The sequence below is a fragment of the Oncorhynchus kisutch genome, linkage group LG14, assembly GCF_002021735.2.
Source record: "Oncorhynchus kisutch isolate 150728-3 linkage group LG14, Okis_V2, whole genome shotgun sequence".
Lineage (NCBI taxonomy): Eukaryota > Metazoa > Chordata > Actinopteri > Salmoniformes > Salmonidae > Oncorhynchus > Oncorhynchus kisutch.
In genome coordinates this window covers 58,584,630-58,600,792 of record NC_034187.2, presented here as the reverse complement: position 1 = coordinate 58,600,792, position 16,163 = coordinate 58,584,630, and the positions used below count along the sequence as shown (strand labels likewise).

The 16,163-nt window shown below is 45.1% G+C and overlaps 2 protein-coding genes across 2 annotated transcripts; both read right to left on the bottom strand.

Moving 5' to 3' along the window:
- Window positions 1–61: 61 nt before the first annotated feature.
- On the bottom strand, window positions 62–991 carry LOC109903570 (leukotriene B4 receptor 1). Its single transcript, XM_031789234.1, has one exon. The coding sequence runs from the start codon at window positions 989–991 to the stop codon at window positions 62–64; it is 930 nt and encodes a 309-aa protein (XP_031645094.1).
- A 6,039-nt stretch (window positions 992–7,030) lies between these two features.
- Window positions 7,031–12,144, bottom strand: LOC116353408 (protein misato homolog 1-like). The gene is made up of 8 exons (XM_031788657.1): window positions 12,010–12,144; window positions 11,631–11,765; window positions 11,055–11,207; window positions 10,658–10,789; window positions 9,633–9,817; window positions 8,928–9,032; window positions 8,573–8,685; window positions 7,031–7,976 (listed from the first exon to the last, which is right to left on the bottom strand). Exons 2-8 carry the CDS (start codon window positions 11,700–11,702, stop codon window positions 7,717–7,719), a joined length of 1,020 nt encoding a protein of 339 aa, XP_031644517.1. The 5' UTR covers window positions 11,703–11,765; window positions 12,010–12,144; the 3' UTR covers window positions 7,031–7,716.
- Between the last annotated feature and the right edge of the window lie 4,019 nt (window positions 12,145–16,163).

Here is a 16,163-nt window from a genome sequence, read left to right as displayed (position 1 = left end):
TTAGGGGTTGGCATTCCAGTCACGTGCCTTTAGTCACACCAGCAGAGCAGAGCTTCATACATCAGATATTTGTGACCTGCATCCTGCTTTCGCTCCTCGACGACGACTTGGGCTGCTCACGGATCCTCCGTGAGGCGAAGGCGTACAGGAAGGGGTCCAGGCAGCTGTTAAAAAACGTAAAGCTCCGGACGACACGCGCTGCCGCGCTTCTGTGTCTCAGCAGCGCTGCCGATGCCTCTGGCCAGGAAGTCTGCAGCACAATGCCGGCGATGTCCACCACATTGACAATGTGCACAGGGATCCAGAGGATGAAGAAGGCGACCACCACACTGGTGACCAGCCGCGTCATCTTGGCACTGCTGAACAGCGCCGTCTGGTTCACCCGCCGGTGGAGGCGGCAGTAGGACGTGACCAGCACAGAGAACGGAATTACAAACCCTAAAAGGGTCTCCAAGACGAGGACAGCAACTCTTTCAGCATCGGAGCCCGTGTGTCGCTGGCACTTGAGCTCGCCATCGCGCACATCGCGAGTGGCAACTGCGGGGGCAGTCAGGGCACAGGCGAGCCCCCACAGGGCCAGGAGCAGCACCGCCTCCCCCTTGCGCCCCAGCCTGTTCCACATCTGCGGGTAGAGGACCTGGAGGTAGCGCTGGACACCGAGTAGAGTAACCGTTAGCACGTTAGCATACAGGCTGAGGTAGAGCAGGAAGGTGGCTAACTTGCATGCAGCACGGCCCAGAGTCCAGCCTTGCCCGAGAGTATAGATCCACACGGGCACCGTGGCCAGGCACAGGATGTCGGAGGAAGCCAGGTTCAGCATGAGGCACAGGGTGAAGTTGGGGCGTCGGGACGTGCGGCGCAGGATGACCACCAGGACAGCTATGTTACCAGGGAGGCCCAGCGCACAGCACAGCCCCAGGACTGTGCTCGAAATCAGGCGGCCCGAATCCGGGGAGGTGGAGTCCAAGCTAGAGTTGCTGGAGGAGTCCATGTTCACCGTGGTCCGTGAAAGAATATGAGCTATCTGGGAGAGGGTAGACTTTAGACATCTAATTCTTTAGTTTCTCGTTCTTCAAATCCTCACAAGTTTGTATACTTCTCTTGAACTCTTGTCATAGAGTGATAATAAGGAAACTGATGTGGGTTAACTGCTTCTGGTCAGCTTCCTCCTGACAAAGCTCTGTGTGTGTGTGTGTGTGTGTGTGTGTGTGTGTGTGTGTGTGTGTGTGTGTGTGTGTGTGTGTGTGTGTGTGTGTGTGTGTGTGTGTGTGTGTGTGTGTGTGTGTGTGTGTGTGTGTGTGTGTGTGTGTGTGTCTGTGTCTGTGTGTGTCTGTGTCTGTGTCTGTGTCTGTGTGTGAGAGAGAGTATGAGTCAGAGAGAGAGATATGTGTTTGAGGTTAACATTTAGAAACTTCCAATTTTGTCATTAAGGCTACACTCAACCTGATTCTCATCAATAGACACATGACGCTGAGAAGATAGTTTAAGCTTTAGTTAAAACATATAAAGTAGATTGTAGCTGTTGTCTAGGGGGAAGCCACAAGGGTTTTATATATTTTTTCCACATTTAATAATTCATATTTTTTATGTGGTTTTATCTTGTGCAAAACGTTTTAATGATTTGAACTTTTGACAGATAAATGGATGTGTAATGCATTTAATCCATCTCTGTGTTGTTGTCTCTCTTTGAATGTATGGCCTTAGTTTAATGTTTCCATTTAGTGGCAAAATAAGGCTAGAAAAACTACAATTCTTCTAAAATGGAGGAAATGGTGTTTGACCCCAAATCAGTCAGTGACCACGTGTCTATGGTTGTCCACAATGCCAACATAGCACAGGTTAGATCACCTGGGTGCTGATCTGGTAGGTCAAAGTAAAGAGGGTCTGCTTCAGAGTCCAACAACGCCTCTATTTCCTTCGTAGACTAAGGGATTTTGGAGTTGACCAGAAAAAAAGCTCCTGTTCTTCCATGAGGTCATAGGGAGAATCCTGAGATACGGCATCACAGTCTGGTTTGCAAATGATCAAACTGCCCTGAAGGTCTTGGGTGTGAGGCAACATCACTCACTGAAGACTATTTTTGAATAGACAATTATCAGACAAGATCAGAAAATAATTTCAGATCCCTCCCATGGCCTTTTCTAGGGTCCCTCCTCCCCTCAGACAGCCGCTATAGGGTTCCTCCTACCCTCAGACAGACTCTAATGGATCCCTCCTCCACTCAGACAAAAACTATAGGGTCCCTCCTCCCCTCAGACAGACTCTATAAGGTCCCTCGTCACCTCAGACAGTCACTATTCGGTCCCTCCTCCCCTCAGACAGACTCTACAGGGTCCCTCCTCCCCTCAGACAGACAATATAGGGTCCCTCCTCCCCTCAGACAGACTATATAGGGTCCCTCCTCCCCTCAGACAGACTCTATAAGGTCCCTCCTCCCCTCAGAAAGATAATTTAGGGTCCTTCCTCCCCTCAGACAGACACATTAGGGTCCCTCCTCCCCTCAGAATATCGCTATAGTGTCCCTCCTCCCCTCATACAGACACTATAGGGGCCCTCCTCCCCTCAGACAGACACTATAGGGGCCCTCCTCCCCTCGGACAGACACTATAGGGGCCCTCCTCCCCTCAGGCAGACGCTATAGGGTCCCTCTTCCCCTCAGGCAGACGCTATAGGGTCCCTCTTCCCCTCAGGCAGACGCTATAGGGTCCCTCTTCCCCTCAGGCAGACGCTATAGGGTCCCTCCTCCCCTCAGACAGACACTATCGGGACCCTCCTCCCCTCAGGCAGACGCTATAGGGTCCCTCCTGCCCTCAGGCTGACGCTATAGGGTCCCTCCTCCCCTCAGTCAGGTCCCTCCTATAGGGTTTGTGTTTGGTATGTACCTTACTCTACCTGCTCAACACAAATCCAAAAAGGACCTTTGACACACACATGACTCTAAGTCGCACACGGGCAGTTGTATAAAGTGTCTGCTAAATGACATATATTATTATGTATATATATATATATATATATATATATATATATATATATATATAGGGTTGAAGTCTGAGGTTTACATACACTTAGGTTGGAGTTAATAAACTTGACTTTTCAACCACTCTACAAATTTCTTGTTTACAAACTATAGTTGTTATAGTCAGTTACTTTGTGCATGACGCAAGTATTTTTTCCAACAACTGTTCACAGACAGATTATTTCACTTATAATTCACTGTATCACAATTCCAGTGGGTGATATGTTTTCAAACACTTCGTTGACTGTGCCTTTAAACAGCTTGGACTATTCCAGAAAATGATGTCATGGCATTAGAAGCTTCTGAAAGGCAGTGTTGGAGGTGTACCTGTGGATGTATTTCAAGGCCTACCTTCAAACTCAGTGCTTCTTTTCTTGACATCATGGGAAAATCAAAAGATATCAGCAAAGACCTCAGTCAAAAAATTGTAGACCTCCAGAAGTCTGGTTCCTCCTTGGGAGCAATTTCCAAACCCCTGAAGGTACCACGTTCATCTGTACAAACAATAGTACGCAAGTATAAACACCATGGGACCACGCAGACATCGGACCGCTCAGGAAGGAGACATGTTCTGTCTCCAAGAGATGAACGTACTTTGGTGCGAAAAGTGCAAATCAATCCAAGAACAACAGTAAAGTACCTTGCGAAGATGCTGGAGGAAACAGGTAAAAAAGTATCTATATCCACAGTAAAACGAGTCCTATATCGACATAACCTGAAAGGCCACTCAGCAAGGAAGAAGGCCCTGCTCCAAAACCGCCATTAAAAAACCAGAGTACGGTTTGCAACTACACATGGGGACGAAGATCATACTTTTTGGAGAAATGTCCAATGGTCTGATGAAACACAAACAGAATTGTTTGGCCCTAATGACCATTGTTATGTTTGGAGGAAAAAGGGAGAGAGCTTGCAAGCCAAAGAACACCAACAGCAACATCCCAAGACATCAGTCAGGAAGTAAAAGCTTGGTCGCAAATGGACAATGACCCCAAGCATACTTCCAAAGTTGTGGCAAAATGGCTTAAGTACAACAAAGTCAAGGTATTGGAATGGCCATCACAAAGCCCTGACCTCATTCCTATAGAACATTTGTGGGCAGAACTGAAAAATGCGTGTGCGAGCAAGGAGGCCTACAAACCTGACTCAGTTACACCAGCACTGTCAGGAGGAATGGGCCAAAATTCACCCAATTTATTGTGGGAAGCTTGTGGAAGGCTACTCAAAACGTTTGAACCAAGTTAAACAATTAAAAGGCAATGCTACCAAATACTAACTGAGTGTATGTAAACTTCTGACACACTGGGAATGTGATTAAATAAATTAAAGCTGAAATAAATCACTCTCTACTATTATTTTCCATTTAACATTGTTAAAATAAAGTGGTGTTCCTAACTGACCTAAAACAGGGAATTTCTACTAGGATTAAATGTCAGGAATTGTGGAAACTGAGTTTAAATGTATTTGGCTAAGGTGTATGTAAACTTCCGACGTCAACTGTATGTGTCGTACTTCTTGATGTCACGTTCTGACCTTAGTTCTTTTATTATGTCTTTGGTTTAGTATGGTCAGGGCGTGAGTTGGGTAGGTTGTCTATGTTCCTTTTTCTATGTTTTGGGATTTCTGTGTTCGGCCTGGTATGGTTTTCAATCAGAGGCAGCTGTCAATCGTTGTCCCTGATTGAGAATCATACTTAGGTAGCCTGGTTTAACTTTTGACTTGTGGGTGTTTATTTTCTGTTGTGTTTTGATGCACCGTTCAGGACTGTTTGTTTGTTTGTCGTGTTTTGTTTCTGTATTCATTCTTTATTAAATTACAATGAATACTTATCACACTGCACCTTGGTCCTCTCTTTCTCCCGCCGACAACCGTTACACTTGAATGGAATCAATATGACTGTATTCACTCTTTCTGGGTTGGAGGCGTTAAGTTGTTGAATCGGTGATGAATAGTTGGGTAGTTGGGTTTGGACAGGGTCAACATTCATGCATTTGTGTTCTGAAATGGGTGATTTCCCCTAAAAATCTACACCTTTTCTGAATGTTGTTCAACATTTCCTGCAAAATCAAGCATTTCTTACAGCTCTGTTTCCTTAGTGGTCCCAGTATGTTCACACAAATTTCAATTTTTGCAGAATACATTGAGAGATATGTACAGTAACATTGTCCATAGACAAGTCTAACCAATTTATTAATGGGAAAGCTGACAGAAGCAATACAATTTAGGCTTTGACCAATGGAGGTCAAGCTTGAAGGGCGTTAGATCCCCGAAATAACACATCTAGGCTAACCTATGGATACCTAGAAAGTACAGCCTATACAGTCAGCAAACCAAAATGTAGGTTTTGTTGAGGACAAAATAGCAGGGCCAATGGGCCTCTTATTTGGCTGCTCTAAAATCAAAGTCAAGAACACCTAAAAAAAAGCTATTTATTTTTTAGAGTACCCTGACCTGTTAAGTTTAGGGTGAGGGGTTTGATTATGGGTATGCTGAGGGTTAGAATTAGGGGTTGGCATGCCAGTCACGTGCCTTTAGTCACACCAGCAGAGCACAGCTTCAGACATCAGATATTTGTGACCTGCATCCTGCTTTCGCTCCTCGACGACGACTTGGGCTGCTCACGGATCCTCCGCGAGGCGAAGGCGGTCCAGGCAGCTGTTAAAAAACGTAAAGCTCCGGACGACACGCGCTGCTGCGTCTCAGCAGCGCTGCCGATGCCTCTGGCCAGGAAGTCTGCAGCACAATGCCGGCGATGTCCACCACATTGACAATGTGCACAGGGATCCAGAGGATGAATAAGGCGACCACCACACTGGTGACCAGCCGCGTCATCTTGGCACTGCTGAACAGCGCTGTCTGGTTCACCCGCCGGTGGAGGCGGCAGTAGGACGTGACCAGCACAGAGGACAGCAACTCTTTCAGCATAGGAGCCCGTGTGTCGCTTGCACTTGAGCTCGCCATCGCGCACATCGCGAGTGGCAACTGTGGGGGCAGTCAGGGCACAGACGAGCCCCCACAGGACCAGGAGCAGCACCGCCTCCCGCTTGCGCCCCAGCCTGTTCCACATCTGCAGATAGAGCACCGAATAGAGTAACCGTTAGCACGTTAGCATACAGGCTGAGGTAGAGCAGGAAGGTGGCTAACTTGCATGCAGCACGGCCCAGAGTCCATCCTTGCAGGAGAGTATAGATCCACACGGGCACCGTGGCAAGGCACAGGATGTCGGAGGAAGCCAGGTTCAGCATGAGGCACAGGGTGAAGTTGGGGCGTCTGAACGAGCGGTGCAGGATGACCACCAGGACACCTATGTTACCAGGGAGGCCCAGCGCACAGCACAACCCCAGGACGGTGCTCGAAATCAGGCGGCCCGAATCCGGGGAGGTGGAGTCCAAGCTAGAGTTGCTGGAGGAGTTCATGTTCACAATGGTCCGTGAAAAAAGAGATCTAAGAGCTGTCTGGAAGAAGACAGACTTCAGACATCTAATTCTCTGTTTCTGAAAACCTCAAGTTTGTTATCTTCTTTTGACTTCTTGTCATAGAATGATAGGGGAAATTGTGGGTTAACAGCCTCTGGTCAGCTTCCGTTTAATGAGCTGTTGGTGTGTCAGCCAACCTGATTCTCACAAATAGACACACTGAGAAGATAGTTTCAAGCTGTAGGCAAAGCATCTACCATATATGTGCCTAGGGGCCAGCCATGCAATTGTTGTATATTTTATCATTTTTCAGTGATTTTAACTTGTGTAAAAAGTTTAAATGATTTGAACTTTTGACAGAAATGGATGCGTAATGTAATCCATCTCCTTGTTGCAAGGGCTTGATAAAGATAACAGCTCTTTCTTAGCGTCTCGCTAAGTTTTTGGCCATAGCTTCAATGTTGCCATCTAGTGGCAAGGACAGAAAAACGATATAAAAGATTACTGCACCTTTCATTTCCTCCCTGCCACAGATTCTAGCAGAAATCTACCATGACCTATGTTATCTTAATTTGGGAAACTATTGACAGTAACTGGACAGTTGTATAAAGCACATTTATTTGCAGATACACATATATACAGTACTTGCATTCTCTCGTTTCTTTAACTCACATCGTAGTTCTTGTGTTTTAAAAAAAAAAGTATTCAATATTATTATCATCACTGCATTGTTGTCAAATAGCTCGCAAGGTTAGAATTAGACAGTACTGTTTTACACCTTTTGTATCCTGTGCATGTGGCAAATTAACTTCACTAACAGTTCCAACATATCACCAACCGACATTCTCCCTTCATTGACCTTTCCTTCTATCCTCTTATTTTGTCTCTCCTTGATTTAATGACTGCGTTTCACAGTCCAAATATCTTTTGTCAGTTAAAACCTCAATCTTTTACCATAACCGTTCTCTGGTCGCCATCTCAGTTGTAAATGAGAACTTGTTCTCAACTGGCCCACCTGGTTAAATAAATGGTAAAAAAGACAAATAAACAGCATTCTTTCCAACCAGAATTCACAATCCTTATCAAGTCTCACTGTGTCTTCATGAATGCGATCAGATCCACAGACAAGAATATACAATGTGGATGGGTGGGTCTGTCAATACTAGTCAATGTCAATTGAGACCCATCTATTCAGATGGTATGGAGTGCGCAAAAATCATTCTGGGCTAACAATGCGGGAAACAGAAAAGAGAAAATGACTCTTGCGGTTCAGCAGTTGTCAGTCAATCAATCATCGTCGTCCTCTTCCGAGGAGGAGCACATCATGCCTCCGCTATCATTGCGGTAACAGCGGGCCAGGAGGTGGAGTTGCTCCAGGGACTCCTGGAAGTCGGTCAGCTCAGGCCCCTGGGAGAGGAAGCTGGGGGCGATGCGGCGGGGGTCCAGGGTGCTGGCACCGCGGTGCAGCTCCGACAGCCACGGGCCCAGGGCCGGAGAAGACTGCAGGGAGGTGAGCACGGGGAGGGAGGAGACCGCACAGGACCGCTCTGTGGAAGAGGATAGGAAGAGGGAGATAAGGTGAGAGGTATAGACCTGACAATAATGAGAGAGACTGTTGGATACAAGCATAGTGAGGCATGACAACAGAATAGACTTATTTAGGGATTGTGAGGCAGGGATCTGAAGTGAAGTGACAGGGAGTGAGCGAGGAAGGGTAGAATATGCATATACGATCACTTGTGTAGCCAGATGAAATGGCTTTTACTATTACTATTTATTAATACTGCACAATTTAAAAAGACTTGCTCCCTAATCCCCCCCTTCCCAGATACAAAAAAAAAATGCCTTTCTATATTATACTTCTTCAAAAATGATATATTCTACTGAGCCATTTACTTTATGTTCGTATTCTTATATTTTATTGTTGTTGCATTGCCGAGAAGGAACCTGCAAGTAAGCATTTCATTGGATGGTGTATACCATGTGTATCCTGATCATACGACTAATAAAACTTGATAACAGAAACATAGACATTGAGTCAGAGAGAGACAAACTTTGAAAATAACTTGACAGTGAGAAAGAAAGCGCAGTTCGATAAATGGACCAGAAATGTCAGAGAAACATTAGGATTAGATTTACTCACTTTTGGGGGGAGGGGCTTGACTCTGCAGAAAGCCCTGTGGACCCAAGGATTGGCTGAATATCTGTGGGAAGGGCGGGGTCAGCTTACTGGGGCTGGATACAAGCTGGACCGAACTGCACAGGGAGAATGAGGAAATGGTCAATTGTGATTTTTATGATTTAAACAGCAGGATTGGTTTGGTGTGGTCTATCAAACTACTACAGTCGTGTGTGTGTGTTGAATCCGTCCATGTGTATGTGGCCATGTCTCGAAGCCTGCCTATGTGAGTGTCAGTGCATGAGAATAAGTGTGTGTGTGTGTGTGTGTGTGTGTGTGAGAAAACGGGTGCTATTGTGTATGCAAGAATGACACTCACAAAGGCGTAGCGGGGTAGTGAGCATTGATGTAGGAGGCTAGCACCTCTTCCCCACAGTCAAGGCTATGCAGCTGGGTGGGCGGCTGCATCCCTGGTCTCAGCTGGCTGCAGATGGGACCGCAACGTTACAGCAATGCACATTAACTGGTAAGGTCCATGCCCCAGGACTACCTGACATGATGACTCCTTGCTGTCCCCAGTCTACCTGGCCATGCTGCTGCTCCAGTTTCAACTTCCACCTGACTGTGCTGCTGCTCTAGTTTCAACTGTTCTGCCTTATTATTATTCGACCATGCTGGTCATTTATGAACATTGAACATCTTGGCCATGTTCTGTTATAATCTCCACCCGGCACAGCCAGAAGAGGACTGGCCACCCCACATAGCCTGGTTCCTCTCTAGGTTTCTTCCTAGGTATTGGCCTTTCTAGGGAGTTTTTCCTAGCCACCGTGCTTCTACACCTGCATTGCTTGCTGTTTGGGGTTTTAGGCTGGGTTTCTGTACAGCACTTTGAGATATCAGCTGATGTACGAAGGGCTATATAAATAAATTTGATTTGATTTGATTTGATTAACACCAGAGCAACGTTTAAAATCGGCCAATTGGCATCCAAAAATACAGATTTCCGATTGTTATGAAAACTTGAAATCGGCAAATTCCGATTAATCGGTTGACCTCTAAACATAACAGCCATGTTTTGTCTCACCTGACCAGACTCTGCCCCTCTAAACCCTTGAGGGTCACTGATTGGCCGAAGCAGTGGCCATCGCCCAGCTTGGGGCAAGCCGATAGGGGTTTCCACGGCAACACATCCGCGCAGTCACCTAGGGCGTCGGGGAGAGAGCACCCCTGCATCATCGGAAAGGGGAGGGCTCCGTACGCAGCCACCACCTGAGGAAAAACACATGTTCATTAAATCAAATCAAACTTTATTTGTCACATGCGCCGAATACAGCAAGTGTAGACCTTACCGTGAAATGCTTACTTACAAGCCCTTAACCAACAGTGCAGTTCAAGAAGAGTTAAGAAAATACTTACCAAATAGACTATTTTTATTTTACCTTTATTTAACCAGGCAAGTCAGTTAACAACACATTCTTATTTTCAATGACGGCCTGGGAACAGTGGGTTAACTGCCTGTTCAGGGGCAGAACGACAGATTTGTACCTTGTCAGCTCGGGGGTTTGAACTCACAACCTTCCGGTTACTAGTCCAATGCTCTAACCACTAGGCTACGCTGACGCACCACTATAGTAATAAAAAAATAAAAAATTGGGCGGGCCGTCATCAGGCACCAAAGAGAAGAAAACAGACAAACAGGGAGGAAGTACACAGACTTGGCCAACAAGAAATGTTTTCAAATGTTTTTTTGTTTGTTGTGTGACCACTAATCAATATGACCCTGGTCTCACACACACTGTAAATCTGTTAAATGTATAGTAGGCTGTGGGGAAGACATAATGATTATCTTGTGCCCTGGACATTCCCTTCTAAATGTTATTTGAGAGTGATAACTGAAGCCAACCAGAGCTGCAGTCTAGCTTGAGCTGTTATTTTAGTCATACCTGTCTAAACCTTTCAGACCTTTCACAGGTTATTTATTTAACCAGGTTAGTCTCATTGGGAAGGAAAGAAAAATCGGACATAAGAGATAGCAGTAGGGTTAGAAATGTAAATAGCTTGATTTTAAACTCAGCGGTAATGGATTCAAAGAAAGCACCCAGCTCTCACCTTTCTCCCGGACACTGCCAGTGCGTCTGCAAACTCCCACATGGGGGTGCTGTTGTGCCTCAGCCTGTAAGGGACAGTAAGGGAGTCCAGGGCCAGAGCCAGCACAGAGCTGGAGTGGTACCACAGTGAGGGCTGGAGGAGACCGAAAAGACAGAGTGATTGGAATAGACAGAGAAACACACACACATTCATTTCTGGGGTTGTAGGACATCTTAGCTTGCTAAAAACAACAGTTAGCATCCTCTCAAGCAACGGTGGGGGAGAGCGATGTCAATCATTTACACTACAGCTCAATCAAGTCTATATATTTTCAGCGAAAGTATGAATAAATGACTACCAAAATGTGGGAATAGACAGATGATAGATGGGAAAAGAGGGTGGCGTCTGTCTGACTCACGTCGTAGTTGAGGTGGGGGGAGGAGGGGGGTTGGGCGGGCCGTCTGCCCAGCCCGCCCTTCAGGGTCAAAGGGCAGAAGAACGAGCTGTTATTGGCCATGTGGACCATGCCTAAGGAGTAGTTCAACAGGTGGTAGAGCTCCTTCATCGGGGTCTGAGGAAAGCAACAGAAGAACAATGTCATAGGACTTTATTCACAACACAATAGCTGTGCATGAAACACAATTACTATGAGATACGGACAAAACCAGATTAGTCATTAAATCAGTAGCAAATTGTGAAATAAAAACAAAATCACAGATCTCAGCTGAACTCTATGAAATACATTTCTATCTGCAATTTTACAGCGAATAAAACCCATGGCAAAGAATTACATGGCAAGAACACCTGGGTCATGCTCATTAGGCACCAAACGGAAGAAAACTGACAAACAGGGAGGGACTATCTGGACTTGGCCAATAAGAAATGCTAATTGTCCATTGAGTGCCCTAATGAACATGACACTGTTGAATAAAACAGTGCTTACTGATGAACTGCCTGAAAACACACTGCCAAAAACCTCCCTCTTGTCACTCACTGTGTCTGGGTGACTAACAGGTGCGAGCCCCCAGGTAAGGATGCCCCGTCCCCCATAGGAGTCCTGCAGCATCTCGGTGACCTTTGAACCCAGGCCAGAGAAGCCATCAGCCAGGTCACAGAGCACCTGGAACCCCTGGGAGGGAGGGAGAGGGATGGCAGAAGGAAGAGCAGGAGAAAGAGAAAGGAGAGATGACAAACAGATTAACTCAGCCATTCGAGGAGTGATTGTACAGAATGGGGCCTTTAGAATGAACAAAGTATGTTTGGATGGATATATGGATATTTTTGATATTCGAGACATGTAGTTTTCCAGGAGCAGGGTTTGTGATAACCCCTATTGGAGAGTCACGGTAGAGGATCACCAGTCAGTTAGTTACCTGTAGGTAGTCACATTCCTCTATGAAGAAGTGTAGTCTGTCCTCCAGATCCTCCAGCACTGAGCCCTGAAGCAGAGCCTCCCCCTGGCCAAACGTTTCCAAGCGGTGGGCCTCCCTGTAGAACACAATGCCAAAACAAAGTCATTTTCCTGAGAAATCCAAGATAGTTCTGCTGTAGCGTGTGGGAAATGCACTCCGTGCGAAATAATTGGGAGTCGACCTAGCCACATTATAGGACTGTAATGTACTGTAGTGTGTGACCGTAATCATTTTTCAGGTTCATATCTGTTCAACAACTCATCAACCAAACTTTGGAACTGGTAGGGACAGCTCAGGGCTTCATGCCCTTTTATCCCGCTTTTCAGTTTCCAGTTGAGGTTTTTGGTTGGTCAAGGGTCCATCATAGTTAACCTTTTCTTGTCATCTTCAACTTGACTTTTATTAAAACAAACTATTTGGTTTAAAATATGTAAAGAATTTTAAAAAAGACAGTAAAATAAAGAGGGGGGTGGGGTTGGATATAGGATACGAACCCGGGGTAAAGATTTCATTTTTTGGGTTGGGAATGAGATACAGAGAACTGCATCTTTGGCTGTTACTATTTGACTGCATGTGCCTATGGTGATGCTCTCACCCGTCGTGGTTGTACTCGTGGATGACAGAGATTGTGCGGGGGTGCAGGTGGATCCTCAAGAAGTCCGACCATACCCTCACACTGCCCTCCAGTCGATAGCCCTTCTGAGCGCGCTCCAAGCGGCTGTTCACCGTCTCCATGGCTAAAGTCCCTATTCGGGAAACACGGATCGATGAAAAGGAAGTGTGTGTGAGTGACCGAGAGCGGCTTGTTTCTCGGTCTGATCCTCTTTTAGCCCATTTCTGGTCATACAGGTTCACACAATTACACTGGACTTTGCATAATGTTCAAATAGGGGACTTCACTCAGGTCTTTATGGTTTTCTATATGTAAAATAAATGTATTTGTGACAGATACAGTTGAAGTCGGAAGTTTACATACACTTAGGTTGGAATCATTCAAATTTATTCAAATTCGTTTTTCAACCACCCAACAAATTTCTTGTTAACAAACAAGTTTTGGCAAGTCGGTTAAGACATCCTTTTTGCATGACACAAGAAAATTGTTCAACAATTGTTTACAGACAGATTATTTCACTTACGTATAACTCACTGTATCACATTTCCAGTGGGTCAGAGGTTTACATACACTAGGTTGACTGTACCTTTAAACAGCTTGGAAAATCCAGATAATGATGTCATGGCTTTAGAAGCTTCTGATAGGCTAATTGACATCATTTGAGTCAATTGGAGGTGTACCTGTGTATGTATTTCAAGGCCTACCTTCAAACTCAGTGCTTCTTTGCTTGACAACATGGGAAAATCAAAAGAAATCAGCCAAGACCTCAGAAAAAATGGTAGACCTCCACAAGTCTGGTTCATCCTTGGGAGCAATTTCCAAACGCCTGAAGGTAGCACATTCATCTGTACAAACAATAGTACGCAAGTATAAACACCATGGGAACATGCAGCTGTCACACCGCTCAGGAAGGAGATGTGTTCTGTCTCCTAGAGATTAACGTACTTTGGTGCGAAAAGTGCAAATCAAATCCAGAACAACAGCAAAGAACCTTGTGAAGATGCTGGAGGAAACACGTACAAAAGTATCTATATCCACAGTAAAATGAGTCCTATATCGACATAACCTGAAAGGCCGCTCAGCAAGCAAGAAGCCACTGCTCCAAAACCGCCATAAAAACCAAAACAGATAATCAAAATGGCTCATGTTTCAAAACTCTAAGCACATTTCCAACTGACTGAGTACAACAATCAAAACTACAAATCACTCTTTCAATTTGGATGCATATCGAATTATCTTTTTTGACACCTTTATTTAACCAGGTAAGCTAGTTAAGATAAAGTTCTCATTTACAACTGCGACCTGGCAAAGATAAAGCAAAGCATTGCGACACAAACAACAACACGGGGTTAAACATGGAATAAACAAGCGTACAGTCAATAACACAATAGAAAAAAATTAAGTATTTTTACAGTGTGTGCAAATAGCGTAAAGGAGGTAAGGCAATATGTAGGCCATAGTAGCAAAGTAATTACAATTTAGCAGATTAACACTGGAGTGATAGATGAGCAGACGATGAAGAGCAGATGATAATGTGCAAGTAGTGAAACTGGTGTGCAAAAGAGCAGAAAATAAATAAAAACAATATGGGGATGAGGAAGGTAGATAGGGTGGGCTATTTACAGATGGACTATGTACAGCTGCAGCGATCAGTTTGCTGCTCAGATAGCTGATGTTTAAAGTTAATGAGGGAAATGTAAGTCTCCAGCTTCAGCGATTTTTGCAATTCGTTCCAGTTACTGGCAGCAGAGAACTGGAAGGATAGGCGGCCAAAGGAGGTGTTGGCTTTGGGGATGACCAGTGAGATATACAGTACCTGCTGGAGCGCGTGCTACGTGTGGGTGTTGTTATCGTGACTAGTGAGCTGAGATAAGGAGGAGCTTTACCTAGCATAGACCTATAGATGACCTGGAGCCAGTGGGTTTGGCGACGAATATGTAGTGAGGGTCAGCCGACTAGAGCATACAGGTAGCAGTGGTGGGTGGTATAAGGGGCTTTGGTAACAAAACGGGTGGCACTGTGATAGACTGCATCCAGTTTGCTGAGTAGAGTATTGGAAGCTATTTTGTAGATGACATAGCCGAAGTTGAGGATCGGTAGGATGGTCAGTTTTACTAGGGTAAGTTTGGTGGCGTGAATGAAGGATGCTTTGTTGCGAAATAGAAAGCCAAATCTAGATTTGATTCTGGATTGGAAATGTTTGATGTGAGTCTGGAAGGAGAGTTTACAGTCTAGACAGACACCTAGGTATTTGTAGTTGTCCATGTATTCTAGGAAAGAACCGTCCAGAGCAGTGATGCTAGTCGGCGGGTGCGGGCAGCGAATGATTGAAAAGCATGCATTTGGTTTTACTAGCGTTTAAGAGCAGTTGGAGGCCATGGAAGGGGTTTTGTATGGCATTGAAGCTCATTTGGAGGTTAGTTAACACAGTGTCCAAAGAAGGGCCATATGTACACAGAATGGTGTCGTCTGCGTAGAGGGGAATCACCCACAGCAAGAGCGACATCGTTGATATATACAGAGAAAAGAGTCGGCCCGAGAATTGAACCCTGTGGTACGCCCATAGAGACTGCCAGAGGTCCGGACAACAGGCCCTCCGATTTGACACACCGAAGTCTGTCTGCGAAGCAGTTGTAGAAATTTTACATCAAATTTTGTTGGAAGGTAAAACCAAACTGTGTATGAATGTGGCTGTAAATACTACATCAATTTGCTCTCATTACGTTGTTTACCAGTTTATAATAGTAATCTCGGGGGGTTGTGGTATATGGCCAATATACCACGGCTAAGGGCTGTATCCAGGCACTCCGAGTTGTGTTGTGCTTATGAACAGCCCTGAGCCGTGGTATATTGGCCATATACCACAACAATTTTGCACAATGTTGCATGGGACAAAAAAGGCATACAACATGACTCTGTAAAAGCGCCACTATTGTGAACCACCAATCTAACTTTGGGTTGGGGAAGTCCTGTGGTTCGGGGTGGAATGGGAACCGTTTGTCTTCTTCGGTCTCATCACTTGTTTTTCTGTCCATGGGAACCTGTTTTGTACCTTATTAAAAAGATACAATCATTTGATCACCAACATATAATAAATGGTATACAACAACGTGCTACAGGTTTACAGTAGCCAACTGCTTTACAATACCCCTGTTTCTGATGATTTGTCCTACGTACAGTATGTACTGTATAAGGATAATACAACTATAAGACTGACATACAGTGCCTTCAGAAAGTATTCATACCCCTTGAATTATGCCACATTGCCACATGTTATAGCCTGAATTCAAAATGTTTTAAAAATATTGTTTCCTCACCCATCTACACACAATACCCCATAATGACCAAGTCAAAACATGTTTTGAAAAACTTTTGCAAATGTATTGAAAACAAAAAATAGAAACAGCTCACACCCCTGAGTCAATACTTTGTTGAACCACCTTTGGCAGTGATTACAGCTGTGAGCCTTTCTGGGTAAGTCTCTAAGAGCTTTCCACACTTG

Bases quoted from the DNA above. Each gene is read 5' to 3' on its own strand.
- LOC109903570 (XM_031789234.1), bottom strand. From the start codon at position 991: ATGGACTCCTCCAGCAACTCTAGCTTGGACTCCACCTCCCCGGATTCG.
- LOC116353408 (XM_031788657.1), bottom strand. From the start codon at position 11,702: ATGCTGCAGGACTCCTATGGGGGACGGGGCATCCTTACCTGGGGGCTC. The intron at 9,818-10,657 runs GTGAGAGCTGGG...GTTTTTCCTCAG, and splicing joins TGGCAGTGTCCGGGAGAAAG to GTGGTGGCTGCGTACGGAGC. The intron at 7,977-8,572 runs GTGAGTAAATCT...CCTCTTCCACAG, and splicing joins TCAAGCCCCTCCCCCCAAAA to AGCGGTCCTGTGCGGTCTCC.